General features: G+C 43.9%; 1 protein-coding gene across 1 annotated transcript; it reads right to left on the minus strand.

Moving 5' to 3' along the window:
• Positions 5,750-7,882, minus strand: LOC8061436 (benzoate--CoA ligase, peroxisomal). Its single transcript, XM_002468537.2, has one exon. It carries the CDS (start codon positions 7,770-7,772, stop codon positions 6,021-6,023), a length of 1,752 nt encoding a protein of 583 aa, XP_002468582.1. The 5' UTR covers positions 7,773-7,882; the 3' UTR covers positions 5,750-6,020.

Below are 16,156 nucleotides of genomic sequence, written 5' to 3' on the forward strand. Positions count from 1 at the left end.
TAATTTGAATAATTCATATATGTAATTCCTATGGTCCAACTGTGGTAAAAATTTTATGGTGGACTCATTATTGTATGCTTGAACTATGGTAAAAATTTCATACTCATTGGATCACGTATAATTTAGTTATATATAAAGCATAGATTTAACAAGAATAAAGCTAAATAAATCTATAACTAGGTTATACGTGATCCAATTGGTACGAAACTTTTACCATAGTTCAGTCATATAATAATGAGTCCACCATAAAAAAATTACCACAATTGAACCATAGGAACTACATATATGAATTTTTCTTATTAATTATAGAAAAATATAGATTTAAAGCTATAACAAAAACTTTATACTAAAGTATACCATATTATATATTCATTGTGTACATCTACTCACAGGAGTCCAACAAAATTGAATTTTTCATTTTATGATTTTTCTATGATTTATTATGATTTTTCAAAGATTCAGATGAAATAAATAAAAAGAAAAAAGACAAATCCACCTTATAAAACCACTCTAGGGCGTTATTTGACCGGTTTTGAAAGTTCGGGAAATAGAATATCCAGTTTTATAGTTTGATAGTTTGGGAAAAGAAAAGAAAAGAAACCACGTCCTCCAATCCGACTCGCGACTCACCCATGACCAATTGACCATGATGAGCAGCTTTCGACGACGATGTTCAAAGCCTAGCACTTGGATGGAATGAGATCAGCAAGGCACCGCAGCACTAGAGGCTAGAGCGTGCGACGCCAAGAAAACGAAAGGCTAGGCTGTTTTTCCGTGGCGCGCGCGATCGCGTGGCCATGCACTCCAGTGCCGCGAAAACGTGCCGAGACATGTGCGCACGCACACCGCCGAGTGCGCAGCGCACGTACGCATAGTGCCGGCCACCGGCGCCGGGATCGCTGTCCGCGGCGCCAGTGCGCCACGCGCTGCCACGGGCAAAGGAGAGGCCGTCGCCCGACGCGGCCCCGCGACGCGCAACGAGCTGCTGGCTCCCTTGCCGCTGATATTTCTCGCGGACCGACCGGCCGGGTGCCGCTAGGACGGTCGGTCTCGGCAGCCGGCAGGCAGCACTATTACCCGGTTTGGCCCAGCAGTCCATTTCGCGGCCAAGGGGTGGGGGAGGACGTCGTCGGAATCTGGCTGAGACCACTGCATTGACCATTCTCCACGGTTTCCTGATGTGGCGAGAGCTGCTAGTTATCATGTGGCCCGACAGCGACAAGAATGGCGATCTAGCACGTATTGGGGTGTGGCGGCAGAGCTAGGCGCTAGTGCACGCCTGGAGAACGGACGCGTCTGCAGCTGCCGCAAGTGACGAAACACAGGGTCGCAAGGGCAGCCGGCACACGGCGGGCCAGAACGGGACGGACGCGCTTGCTCCTTTTTCCGAGGTCCGAACAAAACAAACCGGCGGAAATCCTGTCTTGGTAGCACCCGATCCGGCGGGTAAGGGCGTCCTCCAATCCATAGTAGAGGAAATGCTAGCGACATATATAACCTCTAAAAATAATTTTAAAAAAGATAGCAAAAAAATCTAATGTGAGAGAGGATTTTTCGAAAGACGTACGAGATAGGCTATTTCTGTATCACTAGCGCGATGCTCAGTTTAGTTTCTAGCTAATAGAATTTGATTTAGCCTAGCGATTTGCTATCCGTTAGGGACGCCCTAAGACCAGTCTCAATGCATGTTTCATGAAAGTGTCATGCACATTAAATATGGTGACACATAAGCAAAATTGCTAACTTGACAGGGTCATTAAATGAAAGAGTTTCATCAGATGAGAGAGAAGTTTCATCCCCATGAAACTCCTGTGGCTCAGTTACCTAGTTTATAGTCTTGGTAACTGTGCTATGAAACTATGCATTGAGACTGGCCTAATGGTAACGATGGGCTTGCTCGCGGGTGATGTCTGGTTCGGAGGACGTCAAGACAAGGACGGATCCATCCAGCATGTTTAACATTTCATCTAAGGCTTTCATCAGAACAGAATAAGGGGGTGTTTAGTTCCTTTTTTTCCCAAAAATTTTAGATTTCCATCATTTTGCAAAATGGAACTAAACACTATGCAATTTTTTTGGTAAAAAGATGGTTATTCTCCATTTTGAATTTTTACTTCAAGAGATAAAAAAACCCAAAAATGAGCCATTTTGGGTAGAACTAAACATATCCCTGAAACTTTTGGCATTTTGCATTCCACCATTCCAAAATAGATAGCATTTTGCATTTGCATTTTTTTTGAAACTAAACACCCTCTAATTATTTAACTAAACTAGAGACAGTAGTTTGGAGGACGACGCGTACGGCTGGCACATGCCATTTGGGCCAGGTGCGTGTTTTTGTTTTACTGTCATTGTCAAGCAAAACCAAAAGAGAAGATATAGGGATGATCATATCGTTGGAAATCAAGAAATCAAGTATTCAAGTCAAGGACGGGACTAGTTTTAACCATCAGGATCACTGGATCACAGAACAGACACGTCATTTTCCCATTTTGTTTCACTTTTTTTTAAAAAAAAATGTGTGTTTGCGTGCGTGTTCTTGTGCATGCTGCACTTTTCATGAGTATGCATAATTAACCTCGTGCTGAATAGCTGCCCTGCCGCGCTGTTGAATAGATGTAGACCCTGTTTAGCACAGCTCAATTTTATTAGTAAAGCTATTTTTTTAGAAAATAGCTTCATGAGCAACTTTCTAATGAAGCTAAACTATTTTGAAAAAAGTGTTTGGTAAAATAGTTTCACCAACTATTTTGCATAGATGGGAGAAAGAACTGAGAGAAAAAGCTACAATAAGCTACTTTTTTCAGCTTCATTTCACTCATGTTTTTTTTTTGAAAGAAGAAGAAAAGCAACAAAGCTGTTTTGGAAACAAGCTCACAAGAGGGCCGTACTCGATCGGTTCCACTCCTGATGTTCCTGGATCGACGGATCTATGACTTGTCAAGTAGCGCATCAAACATGGTTTTAATTAATAAGCTTTTTATTTAAATGAATGGCAAACATGTGTTTTGTGTGCACGATAGGGGCTGTCAGCCTGCCACTGTCTCGCCGCCTTTTGTTTGGCTATGAATGGAGATTATACAAACACGTTCTCTACAGAGCGGTAGCTATGTCTATGATATACAGTACGTAGTTGGTAGGAGAAAACACAGATCAAATCAAATGAATTTTTAGGTGAAAATTGCTGCACTGGAATTTGCATATGGTGCTTGTTTGCTCTGTTTCTCGGGAAAGTCTGGCATACGGCTAATCACTGGCTAATCACTGTTGTATACTTCCGCATATAATAATACTAGGAGGATTCACATTCACCGCGCGTTGCCGCGGGTATAAAGAAGAAATATAAATATAATTTTATTGTAGTCTATCGAGTAATCTATATATAGTTTTAGTAGTCAATTTCTGAAGGGGAAGAGAGAATGTCACGTAAGAGAATAATTGTTAGATGTATGCATGTATGGCTATGTGTAGGTAGTTGTATCCACTACTGAAACCATTTGTGAGTGGACACTTAATTGCATGCGGCAGCAGTAAAAGTGGATGATGACGTGGCGCAATGAGATGCAAAAGAAATAGCTTAGTGGGGTTTGTCTTTATAGGATATATAGATATCTCTCTCACGTAGGAATAAAATGAAGGCCTCGGAGCGTCTCTGCCACTGTTTATTACTGTTGGTCTACTATTTAATTTACCGTCTATGCGCTCAGCTGAATCCAGCACGGCGTCAGCGCGCCTAAAGGCTTATTCCCTTAGTTTCACAAATAAATACATTTCTTTGACTCCTACAATTCATATTTGACTAATTATCTTATTTAAATTTTTATATAAATATAAATAATAAATAAATGAATTATTATAAAAATATATCTAACAATAAAATAAGTCATAAAAAATAAATAATATTTATTAAAAAATTTAAATAAAATGAACAGTTAAACATAATTTATAGAAGTCAAAGAAATATAATTATTTGTGGAATGGAGGGAGTATAGTATGTCATGTTTATCGGTGGTTGGATCATTTTCTTCTCAGAATAATGCTCGTGATCAGCACAAGAAAGTAATGATCCACGAGAGAGAGATTTTCCTTTTGATAAGAAGTAGACAGATAAATAAAAAATTTAAAATATGCACGGAGATAGAGAAGGTTGAACCACGGAAAACGTGATCAATTTTTTAAAAAGGGAAAACGTACCGTTTATCAAACGAGAAACCCAGATATATACTAGGACCCGAGCTATAATTGGTGGCTCCGTTTACTTTTTGTAAAAAGATAATGCATGTAGCAGACCTCTTGGCTCTTGGCAAATCAAACAAGATCTAAGATCTAGTTTAGTTCATCCCAAAGACCAAATTTTTTTTGAAGATTTCTTGTCACATCGAATCTTGCGTTACATGCATGAAGCATTAAATATAGATAAAAATAAAAACTAATTATACAGTTTGTCTGTAAATTACGAGACAAATCTTTTAAGTCTAGTTACTCTATGATTGAACAATGTTTGTCCAATAAAAACGAAAGTGCTATAGTGTCAAAATCCAAAAACAAATTGAATCTAAACAAGGCCTAAGTACCAAAGAGTAGGTGTTGTGTTGTCACTAGTAGTGGACGCTGTCTGATTTGAATTTCTTGGGGTCTTCTTTATTCCGGAAAGCATGCTGTATTTCCTCGAGAATCTTCTTTTTTTCACTCAATAAATGTAATTGTATTCCGTTACATCTTACGTGCTTTATATTTGGTTCGTTGAATACTTGAATAGTACCGTAATACAAATGGAAATGAAATCAGCTCATATCACGTCGTATGTGTTGCCATAATGTCAAAAGCTTTGATTCCTTTACATTATGAAACCCCTAGCTTTATTCTACAATTTTTGGCAAATGATGTAATGTTACTGAATGAATAAAGCTTGCGAGTTGATTTAAAAAAAAATTCTATAGTCAAACAACAACTTAATTAGTTAAACGCCAGATGCGTTCCCTCTACAACTTCCCGATAGCATTTAATTGTCAGAAACCGTTAACACACATGAACATAACAGGCGACTGGGATACAAGATACCCCTTGCCCCTTTGGACTTGAGCCATAATTTTCCTTAACGTGTGTATACAGTGGAGACCACATATTTGATGGAGACATGAAAACCAGTTCAAAATATACTCCAACAATGTCGAAAATTTTCAAATGATGCATTTCCATAGTGTGTTTATATATGTACTATGTTGTAAAAGATGCTATGGAAATCTAATCTAGAAAAAAGATACAAAAATTGGTCAAATAAGTTTCCATACTATTTTTTTTCATGGATATTAGTGCTCTTTTGCATAAATTGGTCCAAGTTTAAAAAATCTAGAAATTGGTTTATTCAGGAAGAGAGTATGGTCTTGTTTGGCACAACTCAACTTTACTAGTGAAGTTATTTTTAGAAATTTTATGAGCAACTTTCAAAGTAAAGTTGAGTTGTTTTGAAAAAGTTGTTCGACAAAACATCTATGAGAGAAAGAAATAGAAGAGAGAGAGAGAGCTACTATTTTCTAGCTTCATCTCAACTCATATCTTTGTAAAAGAACTTCATCCATAAAAAAAAAGTCTACAACAACTCATAAAACTGTTATAAGTTACGTTAAATAGGCTATATCGATCAGAAGGGCTCGACCAGTGGAATAAAGCTCGTCTACTACCCCCACTTCCAATCATTGCTACTGGAATTTATATAGTGATCAGTTTAATTTCACTCACTACCACCGGATTAACGAGACAAAAATTTATTTCCTTGACGTTTTGACACCATGTATTTTACAATGTGCACATAGTATTAAGTATCAAAGTACAAACAGAAAAATGTAGGAAAAACAAATGTGTGCGAGTGATCCTCATCCGTACCTACACTATCACTGCACATAAAAGATGTTGAAAACTACGCCATCCTTCTTATTCTTGGAGCTGTGGCACGTGTAAGTAGCTCCAAAACTATGGCAAAGACTATGTAGCACCAGCTATGCTCTGTAGTGTTGTGCTACCTATAGCCTTGACACCGCCATGACGTGCGCCACCGGCTGGTCCTCGCGGCGACCGCCGACCGTCGTCGATGAGGTTGTCGTCTTCCCCTTGGGCTTCTGCGCCGGTACGGTGGGCGCCAGCTTCCGTGCCGCCTCCCGGAGCTTCACCTTCTCGACCTTTCCGAGCGCGTTCCTAGGCAGCGCTCCGACGACCTGCACCTTCTTGGGAACCATGAAGCGCGCCATGCGCTTGCGGCAGAACGCGAGCACGTCGTCCTCACTGAGCTCGGCAGCGCTGTTCCTGCGCACGACAAAAGCGCACGGCGTCTCGCCCCAGTAGGGGTGCGGCATGGCCACCACCGCCGCGTCGGCCACGGCCGGGTGGCGGAACAGCACCTCCTCCACCTCCTTGCTGCAGATGTTCTCCCCGCCGCTGATGATCACGTCCTTGGACCGGTCCTTGATCTCGATGTATCCATCCTGGTGCACGACGCCGACGTCGCCGGTGAGGAACCAGCCGCCCCTGAAGGCGTTTTCGTTCGCCTCCGGGTTATTGAGGTAGCCCTTCATGACGCTGCTGCCTCGCAGGACGATCTCCCCGACGGTCTTGCCGTCGCGCGGCACGCTGACCATGGTTTCGGCGTTCTTGACGTCGGCGTCGGCGAGGGACAGGACGCTGACCCCCTGGCGCGCCTTGAGGCGCGCGCGCTCCGGGAGCGGGAGGCGGTCCCACTGGCCCCGCCACTCGCACGCGAGCGCGGGCCCCGTCGCCTCCGTGAGGCCGTAGGCGTGCGTGACCTTGAAACCGATCCGCTCGACGCGCTCGAGCAGAGCGGCCGGCGGCGGCGCGCCGCCCGTGAGGACGTGGACGGGGGCCTCCAGCTGCCTGGCGGCGCCGTCGCCGGCGCCCTGGCCCTCGAGGAGGATGCTGAAGACGACGGGCGCGCAGCACATGTGGGTGACGCGGTGGCGCGCGATGGCGCGGTAGATGTCGGCTGGGCGCGCGTCGCGGATGCAGACGTTGACGCCGCCCCGCGCCGCCATGCCCCAGGTGAAGGTCCAGCCGTTGCAGTGGAACATAGGGAGCGTCCAGAGGTAGACGGGCTCGGTGGTTACCCCCCACTGCAGCAGCAGGCTGGTGGTGCTCAGGTACGCCCCGCGGTGGCTGTAGACGACGCCCTTGGGCGCGGACGTGGTGCCGGAGGTGTAGTTGAGCGTGACCGCGTCCCACTCGTCTTCGAGCGGCGGGAGGTCCGCGTCGGGGTCGGCGTGCGCGACGAGAGCCTCGTACTCGAGCTCCCCGAGCCGGGCCCCCGTGGGCGAGTCAATGTCGTCGATGACGGCGACGAGCGGGACGGCGGGCGTGCCGTCGGCGGCGAGGAGGCGGAGCGCGTCGCTGGCGAGGCGCACGTAGTCGTAGTCCACGAAGAATAACTTGGCGCCGGAGTGGCGCAGGATGGTGGCGACGGCGCCGGCGTCGAGGCGCGTGTTGATGGTGTTGAGCACGGCGCCGGCCATGGGCACGGCGAAGTGCATCTCGTACATGGCCGGCACGTTGGGCGCGAGCACGGAGACGACGTCGCCCCTGCGGACGCCGAGGGACAGCAGCGCGGACGCGAGGCGGCGGCAGCGGTGGTACGTCTGGCGCCAGGTGAAGCGGACGCGCCCGTAGATGACGGACGCGCGGTCGCCGTAGACGGCATTGGCGCGTGGCAGGAAACCCACGGGGCTCAGCGGCACGTAGTTGGCCGGGCGCTTGGGGAGCTGGTCCATGCCTAGCTAGCTTGTCGTTCGCTCGCTGTCGCTGCTCGCGTGCAGCCGTGCAAGGAGGAGGAGGAGATGGAGGATGTGTGCGTGTGGTGACGGCTGAGGCGAGTGAGCTGCTGGCACGGCCGTGGCGAATGGGTGGTTTATATAGGCGGCCCGGCCCGGGCAGTGCGAGGCGCGTTGGAAGGATGGGGGCCCAGCGCTGCTGCCCCTAGTGCAGCTGAAAGACCGGCAGTGCAGTGGGTTGTCTGTCCGGGAGAAAACGGAGATTTCCGGGGGCGGGGAGGCCCATTACAAGGAAAATGAAGTGAAAACGCGGCGTCTTGACCACACATGTTCCTTTTGCCTCCTGCGCACGATTTTTCACACTCCACCTGTAGCGATTCTACCGGCTTGTTATTGCTCGATCTTGTTGGACTGGATCGGTGGGGCTAGGCGACATGTCTGACCCCTGTTGCTGTTGCTCTGGTGCGGTCGTTTTGGGGTCCGGGTTGGGTTCCCGGCAGAGGAGACGGCAAATCGACGTGCCATGGCCCGTCGAGTGCTTGTGGCTAGGCCAGCGCGCACCCATCGATCTTCGGCCGTTGAATTAGAGCCACGCGATTGGTCTCAGGGGCGCCCCGGTACCATGCTAGAGTAGATAGTGCCGGTACACACTGGGATGCTAAGCTTCAGTTGCTTTCCCTGGATTGCATGATTGTAAGCCATCAACAGAGGACCTCTCTCGAAGGCGCTCGGTCAGCTACAGTTCAGAGAGGCGAAAAAAAGGCGATCCGGTCGTCGCTAGCGGAGCCAACAGCCAGTCTTAAATAAAGTTTCTAGGTTATTTCGACAATTCCCTTATCTAAAAATAGAATCTTTAGGTTTAGAGTTCCGGGCGGTGATGGGGCAGAATAAGCCTTCTCGGGTTTTTCCTTGCCCCATTGACGCTCCACTCTAGCAACGGCAGTGAGCCCGTGGAGGTGGTACTCCACATGTGGAGTCCCTATACATGAGTCGATGGTCATTTCTCTCGACGCTTGCCAAGGTAAGGTGGGTCTTAGTTTTTTGTTTCAAGAAAGGAGAGGAAGTTTTGGGTTTTGCGGTGACGTAGAGGATGGATCGAGCTCGATTTCCTCGTGGCAGCGATTATCATTGACACTGGGCTCCAATCCAATGCGGAGGGTGCTCGGGGCACGGCCTCGATTGATGTTAGTAGGTACTGCATGGATAATTGCATGCTTTTCAGGTGATAATAATTCTGATCAATGATTAGTTAAATATATATACAAGTATGGGACATAAACCCTGTATTAATAGAGATTTTTTTAAAGAGCCCCTCAGACGATAATAATTTTTAGCCATTGATAACAAATTTTTAAAGATCAAATGTCTTTTATATAACTTTTATTAGTCAGAACATGACACAAAATTTTTGAAGTCGGCAATCAAAGTTAGAAATATTTAACTCGGGGCCAAACTAATACGACACATAAAAAAGAACCGAGGGCGTATTCTTTAGTGAAAACACAGACACATACACACAGTGCATAGATGCACACTCACTTTGTTATCAAACGTCTCACCATCGATGAACATATTTATTAGCATTGGAAGAATAATGTTGTTAAATCTTCAAATAAATCAAGAAAATACGAGCACTATCTCAAGACAAAAACTTAAATTCAGGTTGGTAGGTTCCACTCTATAGAAAAAAACAACCAACCGCATGTCTCCTTCTGTCACTGCTTATTTGGCCGTCCACAAATTAATTAACATGGGAATGATTTTCCCGTTAATAATTTATAGGAGATAAACTTCCGAGTTGATTGAAGTTACTCCTAGTGGATGTCAACCATATTTCTTTTCCAATTCCAATAGTTAGTAACTGAAACGTCTTCTTGTAAAAAGAATAGTCAAAAGCAGAGAAAGAATAGTCAAAAGCAGAAGTTTTTAGAAGTGCCCGTCACAATTCTTTGATGATAGCACTACTATTAGAACCTCACAGGATAAAACCGTATTTTTCCTGTTTTTATTACAAGGCAGGTACACATGATTAGGCTTATCTTTTTTGTTTCCTCTTTTGTTTCTTAATCTGCTGGGCTCTGTTTGTTTTGAGCCAGGTTTGTTTTTTTCTCTCTCTTTGTTTTGTTTAATAATATTTTCAGTAGGGACGTATGTCCCTCCTGTTTCTTCAAAAACACATTATTATTTTTTAAATTATGCATTAAGTATACGCATGGGTGGATTTAGGTGTATTCCCTGTATTCTCGGGAATACCTAACTATTTAGTACACTTTTATGTAAATATGTATATATACTTTTATATATATATATAATGTTATAATATATAGTATTTTCGCACTTTTGAGTTCAAAACATGTAAAGAACTGGCATTTCAATTAGAAATATATATTCTAGAAAGCAAATTTTGGTTTAAAGTTGTTGACTTGTAGTGCAATTAACTATATTTAAAGGCTATAGATTCGACTTTGTGAGAGTGAGAATACCCAAGTTTCAAATCCTGACTCCGCCACTTAGTATACGTGTATATGAGTGCGTCAACATTGTCTCTAGTGTGTTCCGCGAAAAAAGGAAAAAATATATTCTTGCCAAATAATCTCCTTCCAAAGGAAAAGAATTAATGTACTTTAGTGAGCTTTTTATCACTTGTAGAGAAGTTATTTTACCTTTCGGTTCTTGACGGCGGCATATTAGAATCTCTAGGTGCGGGTCCCATGTGTCTGTGGAACGGGGTTTCGTGTGAACTCTTTTGCTTGGCCATTGCGGAATTGACTTTTGGACCGACCGACCGAGGTTGGTCTCGGCACTTTGGCAGTGGCTCTATTGCTTTTGTAGTCAAGTCTGGACTTGTTTAGTTAATGGGTGAAACTTTTTTTGGTGTTATATTAAGGCCTTGTTTACTTTCCAAAAATTTTGCAAAATATGAATAGTACCACTTTCGTTTGTATTTGACAAATATTATCCAGTCATGTACTAACTAGACTCAAAAGATTCGTCTCGTTAATTTCGACCAAACTGTGCAATTAGTTTTTATTTTCGTCTATATTTAATACTTTATACATGCGTCTAAAGATTTGATGTGATGGGGAATCTGAAAAATTTTGCAAAATATTTTGGGAACTAAACAAGGTCTAAATATTCTATGATATATAGGAAGAGTTGTTCCAATATTAATTAAAAATTAATTATATAACTTGTGTGGAATTTATTAAGTCTAATTAATCTATCATCAGTATATATATTACTATAGTAATTATGGATAATTATAAACATCTCGTGCTTTCTATACAAACTGTATATTAGTTATTTTTTATTTATATTTAATATTTTATGCATTTATTAAATATCCGATGTAACAGGATGATTTTTTTAAACTAAACAGGGCCGCCGTGGTACTGCAGTCTGCAGACCACGCATAGCAAACGTGCTTCCGATGACCACCATTCACATACTTGGTACTTAACCACGCATACCAAACGTGCTTCCTATGTGTGTATATATACAGAGAGAGAAATTACTTGGTACTTCTAGGAGTGGTAGTTATTCTCATGTTTTTATATATATATATATATATATATATATATATATATATATATATATATATATATATATATATATATATATATATATATATATATATATATATATATATATATATATGGTGTATTCATTCCATTCCAAATTATAAGTCATTTTAAGAATCTTGGAAAGTTAAAGCATTTTAAGTTTAACTAAAATTATAGAAACAATTACAAAAATTTATGACATCAAATAGTTATCTTATTATATAAATTTGGTCAAACTTAAGATATTTTGACTCTCCAAGATTCTTAGAATGACTTATAGTTTGGGATCAATGGAGTATATGACTGGACGAAATGTATGTATATGTAGACGGAGTATATGATCATACTAGACTATATAGAGTGATATGTACATTAAATATGCGTGCATACATAGAATATGTGGTTATACTTATTATATATACTACAATAGTGATATTTTAATAATATATTAAAAATAAATAGATTTCTTTTAAAAAAAATCTGTGTGATAAGATCTAGAGTATGTTAATATGAGTATATAAATATACTTAATCTTAAAAAGTTTTTGTTTTTTGGGTGATCTAAACAAAGCCTAAGAGCTGTTGAGCTAGGTAGTCCACACACACACATTCCTTTGGGAAAAAAAAGCAGACAGCACGCGAGATTTATTCCCTTTTTTCTTTACTGATAATGATGATGCGATCATGGTAATCGTAGATTAGTTTTTGCCCAAAAACTTTTCATCCCATCTCATCAAATATTTGGACACATATATGAAGTATTAAATATATATATGGACTAATTGCATTTGTATGTATTTCGTAAGATAATTTTTTAAAATCTAGGTATTACTCCATAATTGCTATAGTTACCGTGTTATATATGCAGTTACACATATAGTACTCACTAGAAATACTCGCGGCCTTGCCGCGTATGGCCAGTGTGTGAGCTGTTTGTAGTTTTGACAGGTCTTTTTTCCATGCAAGTAGTTTTACCGAGTATATGAGTATAGTAGGATAAATATTTATTGGCGAAATAGTCATCTTCGTCCTTAAACTATCACCCGAGGCTTAATTCAGTCCCTCAACTTTCAAAACATACAGCTTAGTCCCTGAACAATCGATTTTTAGGTCAATCTCGTCCATCGTCGTTAACTAATCGCCACGTGTTTAGGAGGTCATGCCAAAAGTCATCACTGCCCCTCGCCCATCCTTTCCGAGCTGCCGAGTCTTCACGGCGTCCCCGTCCACCGTTTCCTCTCCGTTTCCCCTCTCCTTATGTCAGGTCTCACAATAGATGCCTCATGCAGAAACAAATTCCTAACAATGTCTGTCATGTCTCATGTTTTGACATAACAAAGACAAGTGTTCACAGATAAATGATTAGGTGATACAAAGGCATTAATATCATTGGCTTGAAACTATATTTTTTTTCTTTGAATGCATCTAACGTGTTCATAGTTTTTTTTCTAAGGAGAGCTGCTCTGTCTTTTGGCACCAAAAATCTAACGTGAAGACAAGCACAAGATTGACGTGTTTATAGTTTTTTTCTTTGAATGCATCTAACGTGTTCATAGTTTTTCTCTTTCAAATGCATAATGTGACTCATAAAGGATGGAGGAAGGGGCAGGAATGACTTTTGGCATGACTCTCTGGACACGTGGCGATTAGTTAACAGCAATAGATGAGATTGACTGAAAATCGATTGTTTAGGGACTAAATTGAACGTTTTGAAAGTTGAGGGACCAATTTGAACCTCAAGTGATAGTTTAAGGATAAAGATGGCTATTTCGCCATATTTATTTATTGCAAATAGTTCGCCGTGGTTTGTAAAAATTTGTGCTTGTAGTCCCTGTGCCGCTGGCTGTCCTCGTGGGTATGCTACGAAGCCCTGCGGACCTGTGTCGCCGGCCATGTACGTACGTAGCCTATGCTTTTGCCACGCCGCATCCCCGCGAGCCATAGCATGTGTCCATACGCCCGCTCGTACGAGGTTTCCTCCTAACTTATTATTCTTCTCCACGAGAGTAGAGCAGAGCAGAGCAGAGCACGCAGTCGGCCAGCGGCATTGGAGAGCCTGCCCCGGGCCTGGACGCACCAGCACTGGCACCCCAGCTCCAGCGGATGCGGCTCGTGCTCGCATGTCTGGCCTTCGGCTTCGCCCACGCAGTTCGGTGCCAGTGATAGCCCGGAGACCGGAGTCTTCGTGAAGGTATTGGAACCGGGCTCTTGTACGAGCCATGTTGAAGTGCCTGATTCCATTGGTTTGATATCTGACGGTCGAGAGAGAAGCAGGCGACGTGGCCCAATGAGAAGCCCTGATTTGGTGCAGGAATCGTTTTTAGAGATAATAACCGATCGGTAGGGCAGTGTCATTCATCACAGTGACACCAGTGTTTGCCCGCCCAACGGCGGGGGTCGTCAGAGAAAGGACAAGAGCACACAAGCTCCGCGCGGTACAGTGGTCCGACGACCTGACGGACGACGGAGCCATGTCGCCGTGCATGGCGCGCGCGACCGCCGACAGGTGGGTGGCTGGTCAGCTCTCAGCCACTGTGCCCCGGCCCTATCGATGTGGTGTAGAGTAGGCAAGTAGTGTACGTACACTGATGTGCACAGCGTGCTGATCGATCGAATTGTTGATGCAGATTATTATTATTATCCGAGTCAGCTACCGGTGAGTATCCGATCGAGTCTGCACCGTGCAGCTCCGCGTGTCCGCGGAAAGCGGCGCGGCGCCTCTCGGCTCTCGCCACGCAGTCGCAGGTGCCGATTGATGCAGGAGTACGCATACGTACTTGGCTCTGTGCCCTGCTGTGCAGATCTGGAACATGCTAACATGGTTGATGCAGCGGCTGTGCGGGTATCTCCAACTCCACGAATACTACTAGGAGTAGCTTCACTTCATACTGGAGTGTAGTTACTGTCGAAAAAATGCAGCTACTTCGACTGTCTTGAGGGTAAGAGGATGTTTAGCCAACCTCTAAAATAGAAAATTATGCAAAAAACTAAAAATGTCCAATAGTATTTCTAATACGGCAAATTATATGGCTAGCGGGACATGCAATCTATATTTACCATGCGAGAACTCCGGGATAGACGACTTGCTATTTTAGCAAACTAAATACAATAGTTGTTGGACTCCCTTTTCTCTCCCAAAATAGTCAAATATAGAATATATAGGTCTTTTCTTGAAGTTGCTCTAAGTAAAGCCATTTATCTAGATGACTCCTTGGAGTTATTTTTATCCAACTTATCCTCTGACTGTTTGATTTTATCCAATTTGCCCCATAATTAGATTTGTCATTTCTGTTCCTATGACAGTTGAGTTTGAACTTAAAATCATGAGGTGATAGGAGACATCATAAATCATGTTAAGAAATAAATTATGATTTGTGGACCAATTCATTTTAAATTGTATTAAATAATTTTTACATGAAAATAAATTTATGTGAGTTGATATTTTAGATAAACTTTATACAGCACTTTGACTAACACACATGACGACATATCTATAGTGTTACCCGATGAGGGTGCTGGTCTGATCTGATCTAGTAGGTCGACAAGCATGGCCAAATAAAGCACCCTAGCTATGGTTTCCTCCTGTCCAACAAACACGCTCTTTATTCGTGCAATGGAAGCTGCACGTAAGTATCTTGATGCTAGTGTTTCTCTTAAAAGGGCTGGGGTATCTATCTTACAAGTGCTAAAAGAGGCGAAGCAGGCGACCGGGTCAACTCTGGAACTTGGCAACCAATTTCACCCAACTCTGTCTGCACTTGCATGTATAGAAAGGCAGGCACCTTCGTTCTCCTGGGCTCCTCTGGCTGACGACCGGACTTGCAACTGCAACGCACTAGAACTAGATATTGACAAATCCGAGCCAAGACTGCCTGCAAGCAAGCTGATGAAAATGTAGAGTAAACAGCGAGGTACCAATACCATTCGCCTGACCATCAGCTATCACCACTGTAATGACGCGTAGTGATCGAACTGAAGATCCCCTGAACATCACCATGGATCTGTCATCTCTGCAACTTGACACGGATAGTACAGACTGAATCTTATTTTTTGCGAAGAGTCAGACTGAATCCAACAACTGACCTGCATGGTGTCAGTCTGTCATGACGCGTACTCTCCCTTTGTCAAGATAACAATTGGTAAATAAACAATCAAGCTCCAAATTGCCCGATTATTTCCTTGCAGCAGCGGGTGCTCGATCGTTGGCGCCGTTCTGAGCTGAAACCTCAAGCCTGCCATGAATTGCACGGAGCTTTCGGACCCTCCAGAGTCCAGACCAGACAACTGTGGTCGCGAGCCGAAGCCAGCGCCGAGTCCACGCCGCAACGACCAACGACCCTAGCACTAGCAGGCAAGCTAGCACACACCCGTGCCCCTGCTCCGGTGAGCCCTGCCTGCCTCTCGTGCCTCCCCGGTCACCAGTTAGTCAGTCCCCGCGGTCCGAGCAATTTACACGGGGGCTGAAGAAGCTGAACTGAATGTCTGAATGGCTGACGCGACCCTCCCTCACTGCCACTGGCGTGGATCGGCCAGGAGTCCAAGTCTGCTGTGTTGGGTCGGTCAGGGTCAGGGTCAGGGTCAGGGTCAGGGTCGTCAACCAACCGATGGAATGAAAACGATCATGGCTTCGGGACAGAGCCACCGAGGGGAGGGACGAGGCGACTGGGGCGGGCGCTAGCTAGTGGTCGCTGCAATATTGAGCTGGAAGACCTGAACTGGCTTTGGAGGCCGTTTGGTCTTTGCTGAACGATCGATCAGCTTGGGCATGACTACTGACTAGTGGCATCGTGAGAATGAGATGAGATCGACGGCCTGGTTTCGT

Source organism: Sorghum bicolor, chromosome 1 (genome assembly GCF_000003195.3).
Source record: "Sorghum bicolor cultivar BTx623 chromosome 1, Sorghum_bicolor_NCBIv3, whole genome shotgun sequence".
NCBI lineage: Eukaryota > Viridiplantae > Streptophyta > Magnoliopsida > Poales > Poaceae > Sorghum > Sorghum bicolor.